We start from the raw sequence: 19,699 nt of genomic DNA on the forward strand, positions 1-19,699 counted from the left end.
AGTGGAAGTCCGCCAAGCCCAGAGGCAGGGAAGCTACCTCCCCAAAAAAGGGATCCTACATCTGGCTCCTGAAGGGTTAGTAGGAAGTGGCATGGTGCCAGTCTCTGTCTGGCTTCCCTGACTAGAAGTTTGTCCTTCCATGATCTAATAGTAGCAATTGTGACAAGGAGTGAAACAGTTTGGAAGAGAGGTACAATGAACATGAAAATGCAAAATAAACACCAAATCACCAAGAATCTTTATTTCACTTCATATCAAACTGGCAGAGCAATAAAATAAAAATATTTTCAATTCTTAAAACTTTTTACATCAGTTATATTGACCAATAGAGAGAAAACTGAAATCCCTGAGGACCTGCTAATAATAAATAAAATACTTAAAAACAGACTCTTCTGAGTTCAAAGGAAAATTTCCTGAGCCTGTTCAGTTTGGGGAAGTCAATGGCCCTTTGCAAATTTCAGTTTCTCAAAAGGATATCCAGCTGATGCAAGCGTCCGGCCATGACAAGAAGCTGCCTCTTCCAGCAGCACCTTATGCAAAAAGGGGAAATTATCAGCCTTCCTTCAATCACTTTGTCCATGCTTCTGGGAAAGCTATGCACAGAGCAGAAAAGGAAAGTGTTTGCTCTTTGTGGTACCAGAATGTTACAACCATGCCTGTGTGATTTTAACTTGTCATTAACTAAAATGCAGTTTACTCAGTGTGAATATTAGACAAGGTACACAATCTCTGGGCTGTGTGTGGGTGACCAAAAAAGACTCAGATACTTGTGAGAGGGTAAGATTGACACTTTAAAAATTCCAGGATCTAACAAGGAAAAGCTTCTCTGTGAAGACTCAAGATTGAGTACCGGTTTTGTAAGTCTAAAATGCTCTTCTGGGATAGAGTCAACATACCGTATTTCACTGATTCTAGGATGTATTGTCCCCTACACTTTAGAAGCTCAAATTCCAGTGGGCTTAGCCATTGTCACAAGCATCAGCTCCTCTACTGACTTTCTTAGAGGCATACAAATAATGGGATGTTTTACAATGAATGGCTTCTTAGATTAAATACGGTGCTCTGTAGTTCAGTACACATAGTGAGCCATATAAAAATAAACCTGACATTCAAACCCGCAAAAACTTTGGTGTCTCAAATTTCAACATGAGCATCACAGCCTCAGGAAGCGTTAGAAGGACGATAACGTGAGATGAGCTTGCCCTCTACTTCTGCGTCTGTCCCTAACTGTAGGGAGATTGATTTCACACTTCTGGGCCCCATTTCCTCATCTGCAAAATGAGAAAGTGCTATCAGATGGCCTTTAAATCTTCCAGCCAAAAAGGAAGGTGATTTTGAATCTTGCACCACTGAGAGTTATGTGTCACCATGGAAATTCCATAGCCACACTGCCCTCAAAGGCAAAGGAGCTTCTTGAGCGGGTTGCTGGCTCAGACTCCTCTTCACCCTTCCCTGCCCCAAACCGCAAGTCAAAGTTTTAAATCCAAAGACTTTCCTGAATCAAGTAGAAAACATACAATTTTAGTAACTTGATTAGGAAAGGATAATTCTTCAGTCTTGGGCAATTTACAAACTTTTAAAAACTGCAGAACTCTACTAGATTAAGTTGAACTAAATGACTGCCATAAACTTAAAAATATTAAAAAATCATAGCAAGGGTTCACTTCAAAGTCTTCATGATTGACATAATTTCTACAGATTCTGCTGCTTTAAGTGCTTCCTTCCATGCCTTAGAAATGCCAGCCAGAAAAAGCTTTGTTGTCTGAAAGAAATAATAAAGACATTTCATTTGAATCAACTATTCATATCAGCACCCTGCTCCTACATTGTGATTTTATTCAATGAGAACAATGTGCTTGGTCAAGGAGAATAAATAGTGAGAGATGAGTATTTCAAGTGATGGAAAATGGAATTTTTTTGGCCAAGCAGCATGTAGGATCTTAGTTCACTGAGCAGGGATCAAGCCCATGCTCCCCTGCAGTGAGTCTTAACTACCGGATCGCCAAGGAAGTCCCCATAAAATTATATATTTTTGATATATATATTTTTTAATTCAAAGGTTATAATCTATTTTTACCTAAACATGTTAGGATTAAAAACAGGAATAGCAGCTAAAATCAACAATTGCAGAACAAATGCAAATCCTTAAACCTTCCTATTTAAATGTCATTTCCAAAGTTTTATTCAAACTATTTAAATGTTGTGGTAAGTCATTTAACTAAGTTATTAATAAAGGTAGACTCTCTCTTTCAAATTCTCTTAAATTCGGTCAATTACACATGTGGATTCCTATTCCTTGAGCTGCTGCAAACACTAATGAGGCCCAGTAAAATGACCTAACTTGAGTAAACGTGTTGGTATGGACATCTTGCATTCAAACGGCAAATTCTTGGGCTCTGAGGAACTAGAGTTGTTGGGTCAAATGCTGTTATTAAGCAGGTAGAATGTATGCTTTATCCAAAGAGGTGAAGGAAAGAAAGAAAGCAGAAAAGAGAAAGCAAAGGAAGGAAGGAAGGAAAATAAAGACAGGGGAGGGAGGGAAAGAAAAGAGAGCGGAGGGAGGGCCAGGGAGGATGAGAGAAAAAGGAAGAGAGGGAGGGAAGAGAGGGAGGTAAAAAATAAAAAAGAAATTTGTGGCGTTGCCAGTGCCCTGCCATATAGTCATCACTGCCTGGTATTCTAGAGAGCAGGGTCCACCTTTGAACGCCAAGTCATTGATTTCCCATGTTCCTACTCTACTTTTAAAATGCACTGGGTCTCTTTCCACGAGGAAGAGAGGTTTATGAAATGAAAAAGTGATAACTGGCTGACTACAATTTGTTTGTAGGTCAGAAAATTATATACAGTCAGAGGATGAGGATTTTTATGTCTTCAATATTCACTATCTTTCACAGCAAAGGTCTTTAAATACTACACATACTTCTTAAGGAGAAGGCAATGGCACCCCACTCCAGTACACTTGCCTGGAAAATCCCATGGATGGAGGAGCCTGGTAGGCTGCAGTCCATGGGGTTGCTAAGAGTCGGGCACGACTGAGAGACTTCACTTTCACTTTTCACTTTCATGCATTGGAGAAGGAAATGGCAACCCACTCCAGTATTCTTGCCTGGAGAATCCCAAGGACAGAGGAGCCTAGTGGGCTGCTGTCTATGGGGGTCGCACAGAGTCGGACACGACTGAAGCGACTTAGCAGCAGCATACTTCTTAAGAAATTTAAAGACTTACATGTAAACATAAATAATATACTAGCTGAATATTTCTGTCTAATCAATTTTGTTTCATAAGAGACAGTGAATTTCACCAACAACAAATGGAGAAGCGTGGGAGAGAGACTTTCCCAGTTCTACTGTGACTCTCTGAATCCTACCCACCCCTCCTGTCACTCCCAGGAAGACACTAAGATCAGTAACATGCAAGAAGATCAACTCTTTAAAAGAGTTTTTAATGAAAAAAACAATAAATTAGCACTGTAGACTAATTACACACATGGATAGATGAAAAGAAAACCTACTATCTGTTTATGAAGATATCCTTTCAGAGGTTTTCTTTGCTCATATATACATGTATATGCCCATTTGGGTTAAAAGAATTACAGTTCACGAGGAATTTCATTTGGTAATGTTGTTTTGTCTTCAGAGACATTCCTTCCGGTTGATATTGACTTGGGGCATGTTGAGTGCCAGTGCCAGCACCTGAGTGCCAACAGGAAGAATCACCTTTGCAGCCACTGTGGGCTTAGCAGTTCTGCTCCAGGAGCCTTTGTGCTTTACTAACGAGGTCAAAGTACTAGTCACCTGGTGCATGATGATGCTCTTGCCCATGGGATTTCCCAGGCAAGAATACTGGAGTGGGGTGCCATTCCCTTCTCCAGGGACTCTTCCCCGCCCAGGCATTGAACCCGTGTCTCCTGTATTAGCAGGTGGATTCTTTACCACTGAGTCACCTGGGAAGCTCAAATTTGTTTGTAGCAGTGCCTTAAGCATAGGTGTGCAATAGCCACAAAAGAGGTTAACAAGAGCAAATAAAGAGTTCAGGAATAAAGGAGGAATGTCCTCATTGAAGTAGGTATGGAATGGTCTTGGTACCCTCTCAGCTGTGGGACCAGAGAGGCCATTCTGCAAGTGCACCATGCCCACCAGTGTAAGACCTGATGCAAGGCGTTTGCAGCCATATTGTAGGGAAGCTTCAAAGACTTCAAAACTACATTCACTAGTCTAAATGCAACTTGATTCTGTGAAGATGAAAGGTTCTTACCACTGATGTTACTGATAGATCAAACTGTAGTTATTATCAAGTAAAGAGTAATCAGGGTCATCTGCAAAGGGCAGAACAGAGAGCAACACTAAGTTAACATTTCTTCATGATAAGATCTTAGCCCTTTTCAAATCAAACCATTCCACTCAGTCTAGTGACTGCTATTTTGTAAGAAGACAACATATTTGGCAACAAAACCGACAAATAATAGTCATAACTACAAGCCAGAAAACATACTGGAAATTTCTATTATAATTTATTTGCCCTTTTTCATCCTTGCCCAGCTATCATTACCCACAGTAAAATCATCTTCAGAAATGGACAAAAGTAAGTCCCATATTATCAAGTGGTAATTAAAAGGTTATGAGAAATAAATTAACTTACATCCTTACAGAGTTTCAAGAGGTAATTTCAGCCACTAAATTTTTGCTAAGATGCTAAATGCAATCTAAGATGTCTCCTCCCTCTTCCCTTGAACATAGGTAGGTATATCTTTTATTCAAATAATAGGTATTTGCTCAGAACCGGCTATGTGCCCAGTATCGTGTTACATTTCATGATTGATTCAGGAGAAAACAAAATGTCTGCCTTCAAGGATCTTGTAATTACCCAGGGAATACAGACTAACAAAAAGCACTAAATATTTCGTTCCCCCAGAGGTATTATAGGAGTTCAGAAAGAAAAAGACACCAGAGTGATTCTGGAAAGATCCAATTGTGGGCGGTGCACAAAATATAGTAGGTTATATGTTTCTAGACATCTTTTATAAATTATATTTCAGTGTCATCCAAAGGAAACTATATCTCAGTTTTGTCATTTTCAGGGCCTAAGTTGAATTAGTCTCTTAGTAAAAATCCCTTATAAGTTTGAGTATAAGTTACTTGAGTATAAGTTACTTGAGTAACTGAATTCTCTTGGATAAGCTATAAAACAGAACACAAATTACCAAATTCCACTATGACAAAGAGTATTATAGTTTCTAATAATAAGTTCATTCTCTTGGAAATTTTATTCTATTTATTCCCTTCTCTCCTTTTATTTCAAAATTCTAGCTACTCAACCTTAAACAAAACCTGACCTAAGATTTCAAATGATCTTTCTTGGTGGCATACCTGGTAAGCTTTTAGGATTTGGTAGAGGTCCTCTCCTGTAAGAAATGGAAACCAAAATCTTTCAGATAAGTTCTTGCTGTTTTTTCTAATTTTCTACTTCACTCTACAAACATACTGTATGCTAGTCAGACTGGGTTTCTGCTCTAGAGGGTTAAGAAGACTTCAGATGAAAGCAAAGCTCTGCAGCACTGACTTCCTGGATCTAGGCCACAAATACTACCCTACGCTAGGGAGCAGGATGCCCAGAGCTCTGCTCCACAGCCCAGAATCTACTGTGTGGGCCAGAGTTCCTGATCACCTTGGACAGTCTTCACATGCAAAACAGGAAGTCAAACAGCTCCTTCTTTGCCTTGAGAGTTAAAGGAAACAATTCCTAGTAACAGCTTTGAGCAGCACTTAGCATTCTCTTTCATAAACATTTATTATTTATTTATGTGTTTGGGTGTGCTGGGTCTTTGTTGTGGCACACAGGCTTCTCTAGTCGTGGCACACAGACTTAGTTGCCCCATGGCATGTGGGATCTTAGTTCCCCAATCAGGGCTAAAACCCCTGTCCCTTGGATTGGAAGGTGGATTCTTAACCATTGGACGACCAGGGAAGTCCTGTGCTTGGCTTCCTTCCTACTCAAACACTACCCTATCTTTTTAAAATTTGGACTGAAAATTCAACAGCTTAGATTTCAGGGTGACTGTATGTAAAACAGAGGCTTTTCTTCCCTCAGAATCCTTTATATCAGGGGCAGCAAGTTTTTTCTCTAAAGGGCCAGACAGTCAATGATTTAGGCTTTGCTGGCCACATGACATTTCTCTCTCAGTGCTACTCATCTCCAGCATGCAAGCAGCCATAGACAGAAAGGAAACAGATGAGTGCAGCAAAACTCTCCATATGAACACTGATGTTCACATTTCATGTAATTTTCACATGGCACAAAATAGTTTCCTTTCAATTTTTCTCAACCATTTAAAAACATGAAAACTGTTCTTAACTTGTAGGCCCTACCAAAACAGGTAGGCTGGATTTGATTCACAGGGAGCCAGAGTTTGCCAACTCTTGCTTTCTACAAGAAAGGTCTAGGATTGGGACTCCCCAAGTGGTCCAACGGCTAAGATTCCGAGTTCCCAATGCAGGGAGTGTGGATTCAATCCCTGGTCAGGGAACTAGATGCTGCAACTAAAGATCCTGTGTGCCACAAGTAGGACCCAGTACAACCAAATAAATAATAAATAAATAAGTAAAAATCAATAAATATTATTAATAGAAAAGTATAGGATTCGTGCATAAGTAATAATAATCACACTCAAGCATGACACAATCCTCTTTGAACTATGACCAGTACAATCCATTTAACATTTGTCCTAAAAACGCTATTTCCAAAAATCCAGAAACCTCTCTAAACAAATGCAATGGTGACACATTCTGATTCTAACATGTTTGTATTAGGATTGAAACACTAAAAATAAAAATGCTCATTAAAAGTACTTTTCTTTTTTTGGCCTCACTGCAGCCTGAACTCCCTGCAGTGGAAGTGTGGAGTCTTAACCACTGGATCACCAGGGAAGTCCCTAACAGCACTTTTCTTCATGTGAAAGAAAGCTGGATATTACCTTGCCGAGTTAGGCCCTGTAGCCTTTCCTGGGGCTGCATTCTTCTGGGGGCAGTAGAAATTCTCATACATGATGGGTGCTAGGGAATCATCAAGACATAAAACATTAAGAAGCTGATGACTTCCATTCTCAATGACATGTGACACGAAAGACTGATAGTATTGCTTAAATAACATCCCCCAGCCCACCACTCCATTCACCTGGTGGAGTCTGTCCAGTTCTGCGTTGATTCACAAAGTACTCAATGTCCTTCTCAATGCTGCACATCTCTAAACTCTTACGGACTTTTTCATACATCTAACAAAAAAGAAGATAAATCAAGGTAGAGCTACGTCCATAAAAATGGTGGCATGGAGTATTAATACGGGAAGTGTGATGAATGGCTATTTTCCAAATTTTGTCTTGAAAAGAAAAAAAAAAAAAGATACCACAGTGTCCTGGACTCATATAGAGGGATTTCTTTGATGTATATCTGCTATTACATTTTTTTTAAAGATGACAAAAAATAATATCTTTGTAGCAGCACAGTAATCTTAAAGACTTAAAAAAAAATGCATGGGATGAAGAGAATAGATACGAAGTCCCATGACCAATCCTACACACAAATGCAAAGACAACTGGAGAAAAGTTCTTCAGTCAATCCTACCTGTTTTCTGGGTGTTATTTTCAAAACTGAATGTCCCATCTAAGTGAGAGTGGCTATTTCTTAGGAAAGAAGGTTGTGATAATTTGATTCTGGTCCCTCTGAGACCTGGGAACCCAGGACAGTTGCTGTGCATGAGTTAAACCTGGGTCACTAATGGCCCTTAACACTGCTGACATTAAACCCTGAGCCCTGGAGTGATCTTTAGCCTGGGCGTGGCTCAGCCTGCTAGTTCCTGGTACTTATTACTGTCCTGGAGTGACTCCGTTCCAGACTGGAGCAGTCCCCGGGACTCACATTCATGTTGTGACATCTGTTTTCCATAAATTAAACTGCATTTGGGTCCTTTCTTTGCTCTCCTGCCCTAAATGTGAATTTCTCAGTGAGAGCCTCATGATGGTAAAGTGAGCCAGGAGTCAGGCAGGTTAGGTGTTTCTCTGGGTCCAAACTCACTGTGTATGCAGTCACTGTACCTACCTGGGCCTCTAATGACAGGGGATGAACTAACAAATGTCTCTGACTCCTCCCACTCTATGAATCTAATATGCAGAGCATCCTCCGTGGATAACTCCGACTCACCTCATCACTTGTGACGCATTGTTGTGAAAGCTGATTCATATGTAACCACAGTGCATTTCGAAAGAAGTTTATTCGTTCACATTCTTGAGTCTCAAACACCTGTAGAAACATGTACATACATGCAGAGAAAGGGTCTAGACTGCCTATGATGTAAGAAACAATTTCAACCTTGAATTATCTGTAAGCTTATAGTCTCATTTAGTGTACTCCCACCCACTGCTGAGGAAGCTCATACACTCTTAACTCCAGCAAATGGATTTTAATAACATACTAACACAAATAGGACTGGATACAGTTTTGTACATAAGAGGTGATGGTGAACCCAGCCGTCAGTGTTCTAACCTGAATTGTGGCTCACATTTCCCACCGCCGAATGGACATCTGCACGTGGGTAGCTTGCCAGAGCCTCCAATGCAAAGTTTTGCCCTCAGGTTTCCCTGATGGTCCAGTGGTTGGGGGTCCGCTTTGCATCGAAGGACAGATTTCAATGCAGAATTTGCAATGCTAATTCAGTTCCTGGTCTGGAAAGATCCCACCAGCCACAGGGCAGCTAAGCCCGTCAGCCGCAACTACTGAGCTTGAGCTCTGGAGCCCACAAGCCACCAGTACTGGAGCCCACACCCTCCAGAGCTTGTGTTCTGCAATGAGAGAAGCCCGGGCACCACAAACTAGGGATTGGCCCCCATTAACCTCGACTTGAGAAAGCCCACTCATTGTGGGCCCAGAGTTTCTGATTCCAGAGGCCTGGAATTGGTCTGATAATAAGATCTGCATCTAACAAGAGTGTTGGTACAGGTCCCAGGACCTCCCTTTGAGAACCACTGGTAAGAAAAATGCATAGACAGGGTGACAGAAACTTGAGGAAGTTTCCAGGTGGAGTCTTTATTTTCTCTGGGACATTGTGAGGCACATGTTGAAAATGAGGAGGGCCATGGCGAAACGAAAGGTGTGAGAATAAAAATCTCTAAAGCCAGCTCTGCTGCTCCCTGCACCGCCTTGTCACAGAGAAAGGAGAAGCTTTCAGTGGGAAGTCACAAAGAAAGTGAAAGTGAAAGGAGCTCAGTCGTGTCCGACTCTTTGTGACCCCATAGACTATACAGTCCATGGAATGCTCCAGGCCAGAATACTGGAGTGGGTAGCCTTTCCCTTCTCCAGGGGATCTTTCCAACCCATGGATCGAACCCAGATCTCCCGCATTGCAGGCAGATTCTTTACCAGCTGAGCCACAAGAGAAGCCCTGGACATCACTAAAATAAGCGTTAATTGATTTCAGCTGCTTCATAACTGCGACCCAAACGGAGCAAGCCATTGACAGAATGGGACAGCACGATCAGGATGGGCAAGAAGCAGAAAGACAAGGTCTGCAAGAAAACATTCCAGTCCTTCCATCCTCTCCTTAAAGTCCACATTTCTAATTTGCCTTCAAGCAATTCTACAAAAGTAGAGGGAGAAAGACCCGCCCGTGCGCTTCCAGATACCTCGCAGGCCTTGATGTGCTCGCTCTGCCACTCACTCCGGACCCTGTCCAGCGTGTTGATGTGCAGCATGTACACCTTGTCTGCAATGGAGGGGAGGGGCCTGGGTCTGGAAACTGGGAGGAGCGGGGCTCGCAGACCCAGCCCAGGCCCCTCCCGAGAGCTCACAGGGCTCCTGCGGACTCTGAAGGCTGGAAAGCCACAATTACATCTCACCCTCATCATAGCTTTGTGAAAAAATAAGCAAAGGCAGGCATCACTTTCTTTCTAAAGAAAAACCAAACAATCAGCCAGAAATGTTCCAAAGAAAGAGAACTAAAGGCTGACAAAAAAACAAAACAAAACAAAACAAAAAACCAGAAAAAACTCACCAGGGTTTCCCTCTACCTCTTTCCATTTTGAGGAAAATTAAATGAGGCAGGCAGAAAAGTGAACTAGCAAGTCACTTCAGTTTTGGATTTAGAGACTTAAGGGACCACGGTCGTGAGAGGTTTGTCTCTCACAGGGAACTCTGGGAATTAGAAGCCTTTGCAAACTCTCAGTTTGGATCCTTAGATTTCAGTGATGATGAGACCTCACAATGTGGCTGTTTCTTCCACAGCAGAGACAACGTATCAGGGATGAAATGGGGTTTTAAGATGATTGTACCCGATAAGTAAGAGCGAGTACCTGATTTCAAAGCAGCTGTCACATGACCCAACCCTCCACGCCCCCACGCCATTCAGTCACCTGTCAGGCAGCATGAGCTAAGCAGGCAGGGGCCAGAAACCGCTGCCTCTTTTGCTTCTCCCACTTTCCAGGGTTCTGATATACCCCTCTTCCTTCCCTCTGTCCCTCCCTTCTTTCCTTCAGATACCTTGCTAACCCTATGGTACAAGCATATATTCACTATTGTAAGGTATATAAAACTACCTTTCTCAGACAGATTTAGCCCCACCACCATCTTCCCCCATCCATTGGAGCACACCCCTCACCCGCGTCTTCTACCGCAGTCTTTGAAGTTGCCAGTTTCACAAAAAGCTGTGAGGACCAGAAAAAAACAAGAAAGAAGAAGAAGAAGTTAGGAATGCTGGGCCAAGCTTCTAAAGGCAAAACAGGTTTAAAAGCAAAGTCTGTGAAGAGACAAGTTCTAAGTCATACTTATGTTTCTCTTGTAAGTTAATCACTCAACTTGCTCTTTAATCTTCCTAAAACATATCCCTACCTTCTGATTGCTAACAATCTTTATCCAGATTTCATAAAATTCAATTTATAAAAGACCCAAGCAGGAGGCAGCCTTGCTATAAGGAACACATGAGATGGAGTTTTGAAGAAAGATGAAAACATCAGAACCCCTCCCCCATGACCAGGTTTCTCTAGCTCTTCCCTAACCCTCAAAATAGGACATGGGTTTTTCTGGCTCAGAGGACTCTAATAGCCTGAAGGAGGGTATTGCCAGGGGCTTAGAGTGCAAGTCCATTTTCTGTTTGTTTGTTAAGATTATTAATTGGCTCTAGCTTGACATATGCGAATCTTGGATTTTTCAGGATATTGGCTCTCCCAGGTACCTTTTCTTGTTGCTTCGGGTTTGCCACGTTGGCACTGCGGTGGACAGCCTGCTCTGCTTCATCTTTATCTCGGCATTTCTGCTCATAGTTCTTCTTTGCCTTTGTAGTTATGAGACAAAAGAGGATCAAAACAGATAAGCAGACTGTGACTCTGAGGAACAGCCACCCTAACCGCCCCTCCCCTACCCAGCAAATAAGAGGGCACACTGATTAGGGCTGTGATCACCTCTAGACTGTGTGTGCTCAGAGCAGCTGCTCTTTTTAATCTATCTCTGGAAGGTTTCTCCATCCCCTTTCCAAATCATGTATGTAGTGGCAACCTGATCAAGGAACTAACAATTCCTATTTGGCAAAAACAAAGTCTATGAACTTTAAAAATTTACTGAAACAAAAGATTGAATATGAATTAGGCAAAATCAAATACTGATGTAACTAGAGGATGCGTAATCCAACATTTATTCATTACACTCAGAACTGAGATGCAATGATTTGGTCCTGAGAACTGTAACTAACAATGCTTCAGTATTCTCATGTGCCTCGTTACAGCATGCGCCAGTGGGGAGGCACCGATCTCATCATTTCTGTAGCCCAAGGTGGTCATGCTCCTTGATTTAAAGAATTCTGTTTTCAGTAGTTTAAAAGTAAGTGTGGTCTCTCCTGTGCTACCATTACTATTAGCAGTGTGTAATCAGTTCACAAAGTACACTTACTGAATCAAATAATTGTGTTTCAACTCTTGAAGCAAAGACTTAACTTGTTCAAACAAAGCAAAGCTGTGAATCAGTTTGGCTAATAAATAAAAAATTATAAACACCCCAAAAATGCTTGACTAAGAATGAAGACACCTTTTCAGAGCTGGTTTGTGCTCGTCAAGTATCTCACATGCTTTCCTACATTTCTCAGCTTCCCCTGCAATTCAATTGGGGTTAACACACACACATATACATATAATATATATATATATGCCATAATTTTCTTAACCTACTCTCTACTGGTGGACATTTATCCTATTTCCTATTTTTATTACATAAAAACACTCTAATTTTTACTGTGGGTAGTGTGAATTTACAGACCAAATTCCTAGAAGCATAATTGTTTGATAAAAAAATATATACATACTTACCTCCAAAATGGTTGCCCTCATCTATACTCCTATAAACACATATGTGAGGGTATGGTGGCCTCATACTCTCACCAACACTAAAATAGGACAATGTTTTTAACCTTTTCTAATACTAGAAGCATATCCCTTTTTAATTTGCATTTTATCTCATTGCTAAGGCGGTATATCCTTTCTGCTGCTGCTGCTAAGTCACTTAGTCGTGTCCGACTCTGTGCGACCCCATAGACAGCAGCCCACCAGGCTTCGCCGTCCCTGGGATTCTCCAGGCAAGAACACTGGAGTGGGTTGCCATTTCCTTCTCCAGTGCATAAAAGTGAAAAGTGAAAAGTAAAAGTGAAGTCGCTCAGTTGTGTCCGACTCCTAGCGACCCCATGGACTGCAGCCTACCAGGCTCCTCTGTCCATGGCATTTGCCAGGCAAGAGTACTGCAGTGGGGTGCCATTGCCTTCTCTGATATCCTTTCTACTCCATGTCTTTTACCCTTTTTTTTTTTTTTGAGCATTATAATTTTAATTGATTTTTAAAAGCTCAGTCTATACTAGTAACACTAACTGGCTGTAAATTATATGTTACTAATGCATGCCAAGTCACTTCAGTCATGGCCAACTCTTTGTGACACTATGGACTGTAGCCTGCCAGGCTTCTCTGTCCATAGGATTCTCTAGGCAAGAATACTTGAGTGGACTGTCATGCCCTCCTCCAGGGGATCTTCCCAACCCAGGGATCAAAGCCACATCTCTTATGTCTCCTGCATTGGCAGGAGGGCTCTTTACCACCAGCGCCACCTGGGAAGCCCCATGTGGTACTAATATTTTTCTTCCATGTCATCTCTCACCATATGATAGTCTTTCTTTTGCTCTAAAGAAGTCTTAAATTTTAAGGCTGTCAGTGATCCACCTTTCTCTTTTCTGTATTACTTTTTAATACGACATATTAGGGACTTTGTTCTCGGTTGCTACCTAGTCCTCATAATCATATCTTTAAAGGTTATACAATTTAATCTTTCTCCATTTTTTGGTAATTAAATCATTTACAGTTTTCATATAAGTACTGAACACAGTAGTGCACTTTGTTTTTCTCATTTTGGAGGATTTTATAGTCTTAGATTCTTTGCTGGGGTATGATCACATTTATGACTCTAAAAGCATATTAAAATGTCTTTTTAAAAATGTATATGGGCTCCAGGGAAGATAGAGCAGATTTACTCTTCCCTATTCCTCCACACAAATATAACTAAAACCTCTGAGCATTCTACATAAAACAAACAGAATATGCTAAAAGGTAGAGAGAAGACAGACTGACTAACGTCCTTGGTCTCAGACAGTAACCCAGAAGCAACTGCCCTGAGTTTTCTTTTGGCCTCATGTTTCACAGAATGGGTGCCAAAGCAGCAGACAACCAAGACATGCCGATGGGCATAGACAAAAAATAGTCCCAGTGGAAAGCTGCTCTCTCTGGCCAAAAGGCCAGAAATGGGACAGCACAGTAGGACAGGAAGAATCCTCCAAGTTCTACAGCAGCCACACACCACATGAAGAAACTGTGCCCTCTCCCACCCACCACACATCCAGCAAAGGCCAAGTGGGGACTTCCACACTCACCAGGCTATACTGAGGTTCCCAACTCCCCTGCTAAGGCGGTATCAGAGAAGGACAAATATCAGACTTGGACTTTCATTCCTATCCGGAGATAACGAAGCAGCACACACAGAGCCAGCAGAGACTCTGTGAGGAGCCTGGACTTTCACCATCCCCACCTGGCATAATGAGGTGCAGCACCTCCCTGCTGCAGTGGCGTCAGGGGTGTTCTAGTGGAGAGTAGGAACTTGCACCACTCCCCAGTAGTAACACTGACCCTATGGTGTCAGTAGAGCCTGGGGGGTGGAGGAAAGCAACCTGGATTTCACCCCCTCATAGCACTAATGTGGTGGCACTTCACCCCACTGCTAGAGTGGTATCAGAGTAAGGCAGCTAAAACTGAAGATTTAAATAAGATGTAGAGTCTTGCAACAGAATACCTAAAATGTCCAATATCAGTTGAATATCACTCATCATACCAAAAACCAGGAGGATCTCAAACTGCATGAAAAAAGACCATCAAGAGATTTCAACATCAAGATGACAGAGATGTTACAATTATCTGACAAAGATTTTAAGGCAGCCATCATAAAAATGTTCAATAAACATTTGCAAACAGTGGGAAAATGAAAAAAACAGTCTTGGCAAAGAAAAAGAAAACCTCAGCAAAGAAACAGAAGATATAAATAAGAACCAAATGGAAACTTTAGAACTGAAAATTTTACTACTTGAAAGGATAGACTTATGAATGGAAGAGACAGAAAAAAGAACTGGTGAACTGGAAGACAATACAATAGAAATTATCTAATCTGAAAAACAGAGCAAATAAGCTTAAAAAAATGAACAGAGCCTCAGGAACCTTTGACACCATAACAAAAGATCTAACATTCATGTCCTTGGAATCCTAGGAGAAGAGAATGGGCTGAAAATGGCTGAAGAAATAAATGCTGAAAACGTTCCAAATTTGGCAAAAGAAATAAACCTACAGATTCCAGAAACTGACCAAACTGAAAACAAGATAAAGCCAAAGAAATCCATGATAAGACACAGAGGTGAACGTCTGAGAACTAAAAAAAAGAAAATATCTTAAAACAGAGATGATACCTTATCCATAAGAGAAAATTAGTTTGAATTATAGCAGTTTTCTTATTAGAAACTATGGAGGTCACAAGGAAGTGACACAACATTTTTCAAGTACTAAAAGAAAACTGTCAACACACAATCCTATATCCAGAGAAAATATCCTTCAAGAATGAAAGGGAATTCACTAAAGGAAAGCTAAGAGTGTAACAGAGAGTAGCAGGGCAGCCCTTAGCACACAGACGTTACTGTGGATCCTTACTCCATACTGTTACCAGGCAATGGGTCCTGCTCAGCCATTGGCCAGCACCACAATGGACCCTTCCCACAAGCAACCAACTGTCAGTGAGACACCATTAGGGACTTGATTCAGCCAGCAGTCAGTAGGGTGGTGGTCATCAGGTGGAGAGTGAGGTAAGAGGTAGATTAGATGCTTGCCTTCTCCCCTGGGCCTTCCAGCCTGTTCCCTGGTCTTGGGCCAGTGGGTGATGGGGGACCAAGGAAACAGGGTGGGTACTGTGTCATGCAGGGCCAAAAGCCCTCACCAAGGCCACCCAATAGCCTTGCTAAGTCACTTCAGTCGTGTCTGACTCTTTGCGACCCCATAGACAGCAACCCACCAGGCTCCCCTGTCCCTGGGATTCTCCAGGCAAGAACACTGGAGTGGGTTGCCATTTCCTTCTCCAATGCATGAAAGTGAAAGTGAAGTTGCTCAGTTGTATCTGATTCTTTGCAACCCCATGGACTGCAGCCTACCAGGCTCCTCCGTCCATAGGATTTTCCAGGCAAGAGTACTGGAGTGGGCTGCCATTGGCTTCTCTGATAGCCTTGGCCCAGGCCTTAAAGCAGTGTTGAACCTCTCCCCCATCCTTGTCTCTGTGACCTAATATCAGCAGCAGTTTGTGTGCATCACAGTCTGTGGGACCTGCCCCCCACCCCCCTTGGGCAGCCAGAGGAGCCTGAGGGCCAGTTGGTTTGGTCACCTGGCTGCCTCAGTGATGATAGCTGGGCAAGGTGTGGGAACCTGGCCCCAAGGGAGCTGCCAACTGAGATCTGCCTCCTCTTAGCCAGGACCGGGACCTTGGTGGCTGAAAGTTGTGCCTTGGGACCCTGCCCTTTCTTGTCAGGACAGAGAAAAACATTTGTTTGGCAGAAATTTACAGGTACATTGTTACCTGACCATGACCTGACTTCAAGAACAAAGGATCTGACACCCAGAAGTTTGAAGTTTGCCACAACTAACCACACCCCTCCCTCACCTTTTCTATAAAAGGGCTTTGCTAAAAGCTTTCAAGAAGTTTGAGGGTTTTAAGACATGAGCCACCCATCTCCTTGCATGGCCCTGCAATAAACCTTTGTTCCAAACTCCAATGTTTTAGTATTGTTTGCCCTCGGTGTGTGTCAGACACATGGGCTTGGTGTTTTCAGTAACAAGAGTAGTTAATACTGGCAGACATACCTTAAAAAAATGCCTGAAGAAGTTCTCTAAGCAAAACAAAATTATAAAAAGAAACCTTGAAACATTAGAAGAAAAAAAACAGCAAAAAATGGGCAAATACAATACTCTTCCTTTTTCTTCTTGTGTTTTCTAAATTTTTGACAGTTGAAGCAAAAATTTTAACAATGTTACAGTTCTAAATGTAGGCAGAAGAAGTAGGAAATTTATATTTCAATAAGACTTTCTATTTGTGAGCTTTCCCTAGATTGCTCAAAACATAAAAATTCTGGGAGTAATCATATATCAACCAACACCATTTCTGCATTATACTGACATCATTCTCTATCAATCACTTTTCACATGCTCTGCATCAAAGTGTTAGGTAGTTAGAATAGGAAAAAGGAGTCCAAAATGGCAGTGGCTAAAAGACAAAGAAAGGGAAAAGCCTGCAAAAATGGAACAAAAGAATATCTGCAGACTGGAGAGAGAACTTCAGGTGAAAGAAATAGGCCCCCTTCTTGGCTAGCCCAATTTGCATAGGGCAGGCTTAAGATGGAGAGGAGACAAAAATATAAAAGGAAGAAGCCAAGACAGATTAAGGCCTCTCCTTTGGCGTCGGCCGGCCTTCATGTCTCGAGGGTGTAATTTCCTTTCCTTGCCAAATAAAATTCTGAGCTGTAACTGAGCTGTAACACTGGTCTTCTGTTTCAAATCTTTGCTGCAGCAAGATAGAACCAAGGAAATTTCACACTCCCCCGACATATCTGGTGCCATTTCTTGGATTTAACCTGGCTGAAACAACCTCGGCTCAGCATGCGCGAGGCAGTGGCCAAGCACAGCAGAAGCCCAACTCGGTGAAAGCTCTCTCTGTGGAAGCTGAACGTGAACAAACCCAGCGCAACAGAAGTGACAAGAAGCCCAGCATGCTGGAAACCAGGACAGCAAAAAACAAACTCAGCAGAAAGCTCACACGGCTCAGCCTCAGATTCCAGACCTCCAGTTAAGGTAGGAGGTACTCACCCCTATAGCTGGAAGGACATATGGCTAACAAAATCTTAATTCCTTTATAATCTCTCATTCCTTGTTTCCTCAAACCCCCTGCAAATAGGCAAGCGGCAGTGGGTGCAATTGGGGGGCTCTAGCAGGGACTCCTCCCCAGTATGTCACAAAGGCTCTACTATCTGCTATGCCCTGGTAGCTGTTGCCCAAGGGGGTGAGGGTTCTTCTGTCCTTAATCATCTTTGTGCCAAGGATCAGACCAATGAAAATGTGAGCACGGGTCAGGTATTTAGCAGACTTTCCAGCAGCTTATGAAGGGGATTCCTCAGCACATTTTTCCCACTGCTTTTTCCTCCTGTCCTTCAGTTCCTCTCTCCAACTATGCCACTGCTTACAAAGTATTGGGCAGGTCGTCATCTTTCCATTTCTGAAAATTGTGTATGAAACTGTTTATACCTAAGATTGGGATTCAAACCCACGTGGCAGGGACTCTGTGCTATGCTTAGTCACTCAGTCATATTCAACTGGGACTTGAGCCCAGCCAAAACCCATGGTGCCTGGTTTTAGGACCTAATGAAGCTCAGGCTCTTGATGTCTCATTGCCAAAAAAATTCAGTGAAAGACACAGCGATAGGTAAGAGGTGGATTTGTTCAGATTCAGAGAGATGCACACTCCAAGAGTGGGCCATCACAGAGGGCGAGTGAGGCAGCCATGAAATGTGGTGTGGTTAGTTTTTTATCTGCTGGGCAATTTCATATGCTAGTGAATGGGAGGATCATTCCAACAATTGGGGAATCACCCACTCCTCGGTCTTTTGATAGTGCCTTGGACGTGTCATGGCGCCTCTGGGTGTGTTGTTTAGCTTGCAGACTGAGGATCAAAATTTAGTAGAATTTGACTTGTCTGCCATCTTGGACCCATTTGATTTTAATCGGTTTATGTTGTACCCTTGGGCTATGTCGTTCTTTCAACAGTTGTGCCCTGCCCCCTCCCTCCTGTTTCATGCTCTTTTCCTGAGCCCAGTGTGGGCCCACAGTGTTGCCTCTACAATCTTCTGGAGGGACAACCAGAAAATAACTGACCCTTGGGAGGGCAATATTATATAATATCCAATCCCTCTAGAGATTCAGGCCTTCATCTTCCATGTTTCCTACAATATGTGCAGCAACAGCATCTCTCAGTGAACCCACTAGGGCAGGTGACAGGCACACAATGCCTGCTAAAAGTCCATCTGTTGGTGGCATCCCTTCAAGGGCAATTGGGCTTCCAGGGATAATGTTTGCTTCTTTGGGAGTTAGCCCTTCAGGCCATTTGGACCCAAACCCTTACCACCCTTCTCCTAAAGTTACAAACATACCCCCAGATCAAATCTCCACTCCACTTTTATGGAACATCTGGTCTGTTGAAGTGAAGAGAAGTTGATCAGTCATGCCTGACTCTTTGCAACCCCATGGACAGTAGCCTGCACCAAGCTCCTCCATCTACAGGATTTTCAAGGCAAGAGTACTGGAGTGAGTTGCCATTTCCTTCTCCAGGGAATCTTCCCAACCCAGGGATCGAACCCAGGTCTCTCACATTGTAGACAGAGGCTTTACCTTCTGAGCCACCAGGGAAGTCCTCTGGTCTGTTGCCTCTTATCAATTTGTTCTTAAGCCACTTACTAACTCCTACAACCAGGACCCTCCCCCCTCATAGGCAACATTGCTCCACCTTGCTTATTATTAAAATACTCTTAATGCCCCTACAGGACCAGATAACCCACTCCTATGTCATTACTCCTGTTATTACCTAAAATGGGTCTATGACAATACAATGTTTACCATTGGAAACACCCTAAACTACTCTTACAAAGGACTAAGGAAAGAAATCTGACTTACTTATTCCCTCAGAGCAATAAGAGGATAAGGTTTCACCAGGTTCCCAGTCTCAGGGCACAGGCTTAGATTGCTTTACATCATGGTATCTATTCCCATCCGTGATGGACAAACCGGCAATGAGTTAAGATTACACCCCCAATCCTACCCAGGACTAGTCACGCTGGAGACCTTGGGGATGCCCAACTCCAGCCTGGGGGGTCCCAGGAGGTCAACCTGCCTTGACCCGCCTATTAGGGGAAGCACACCGACTAAAACCGCCCACCCTAGCCAGGCACCATAGTAACCATTTGCGTGAGTTGTTTTATGACAGGAGGTCCTGGTAAGGAACATGGAACTAATAAGCCACCACCAACTGGAAAAGTTCAGGAAAGGTCAAAAGGAGACACCACA

The 19,699-nt window shown here is 42.6% G+C and overlaps 1 protein-coding gene across 1 annotated transcript in view; it reads right to left on the bottom strand.

Moving 5' to 3' along the window:
• Positions 1–215: 215 nt before the first annotated feature.
• PSTPIP2 (proline-serine-threonine phosphatase interacting protein 2) overlaps positions 216–19,699 on the bottom strand; it is a 95,200-nt gene continuing 75,716 nt past the window's right edge. The window contains exons 7-15 of the mRNA XM_055559629.1: positions 11,215–11,313; positions 10,642–10,687; positions 9,671–9,750; positions 8,193–8,291; positions 7,171–7,267; positions 6,971–7,049; positions 5,367–5,401; positions 4,255–4,315; positions 216–1,762 (exon numbers count right to left, since the gene is read on the bottom strand). Of these exons, the coding sequence (XP_055415604.1) occupies positions 4,263–4,315; positions 5,367–5,401; positions 6,971–7,049; positions 7,171–7,267; positions 8,193–8,291; positions 9,671–9,750; positions 10,642–10,687; positions 11,215–11,313 (588 nt within the window). The 3' untranslated portion in view covers positions 216–1,762; positions 4,255–4,262. The remainder of the gene's footprint in view (positions 1,763–4,254; positions 4,316–5,366; positions 5,402–6,970; positions 7,050–7,170; positions 7,268–8,192; positions 8,292–9,670; positions 9,751–10,641; positions 10,688–11,214; positions 11,314–19,699) is intronic.

Source organism: Bubalus kerabau, chromosome 21 (assembly GCF_029407905.1).
Source record: "Bubalus kerabau isolate K-KA32 ecotype Philippines breed swamp buffalo chromosome 21, PCC_UOA_SB_1v2, whole genome shotgun sequence".
Lineage (NCBI taxonomy): Eukaryota > Metazoa > Chordata > Mammalia > Artiodactyla > Bovidae > Bubalus > Bubalus kerabau.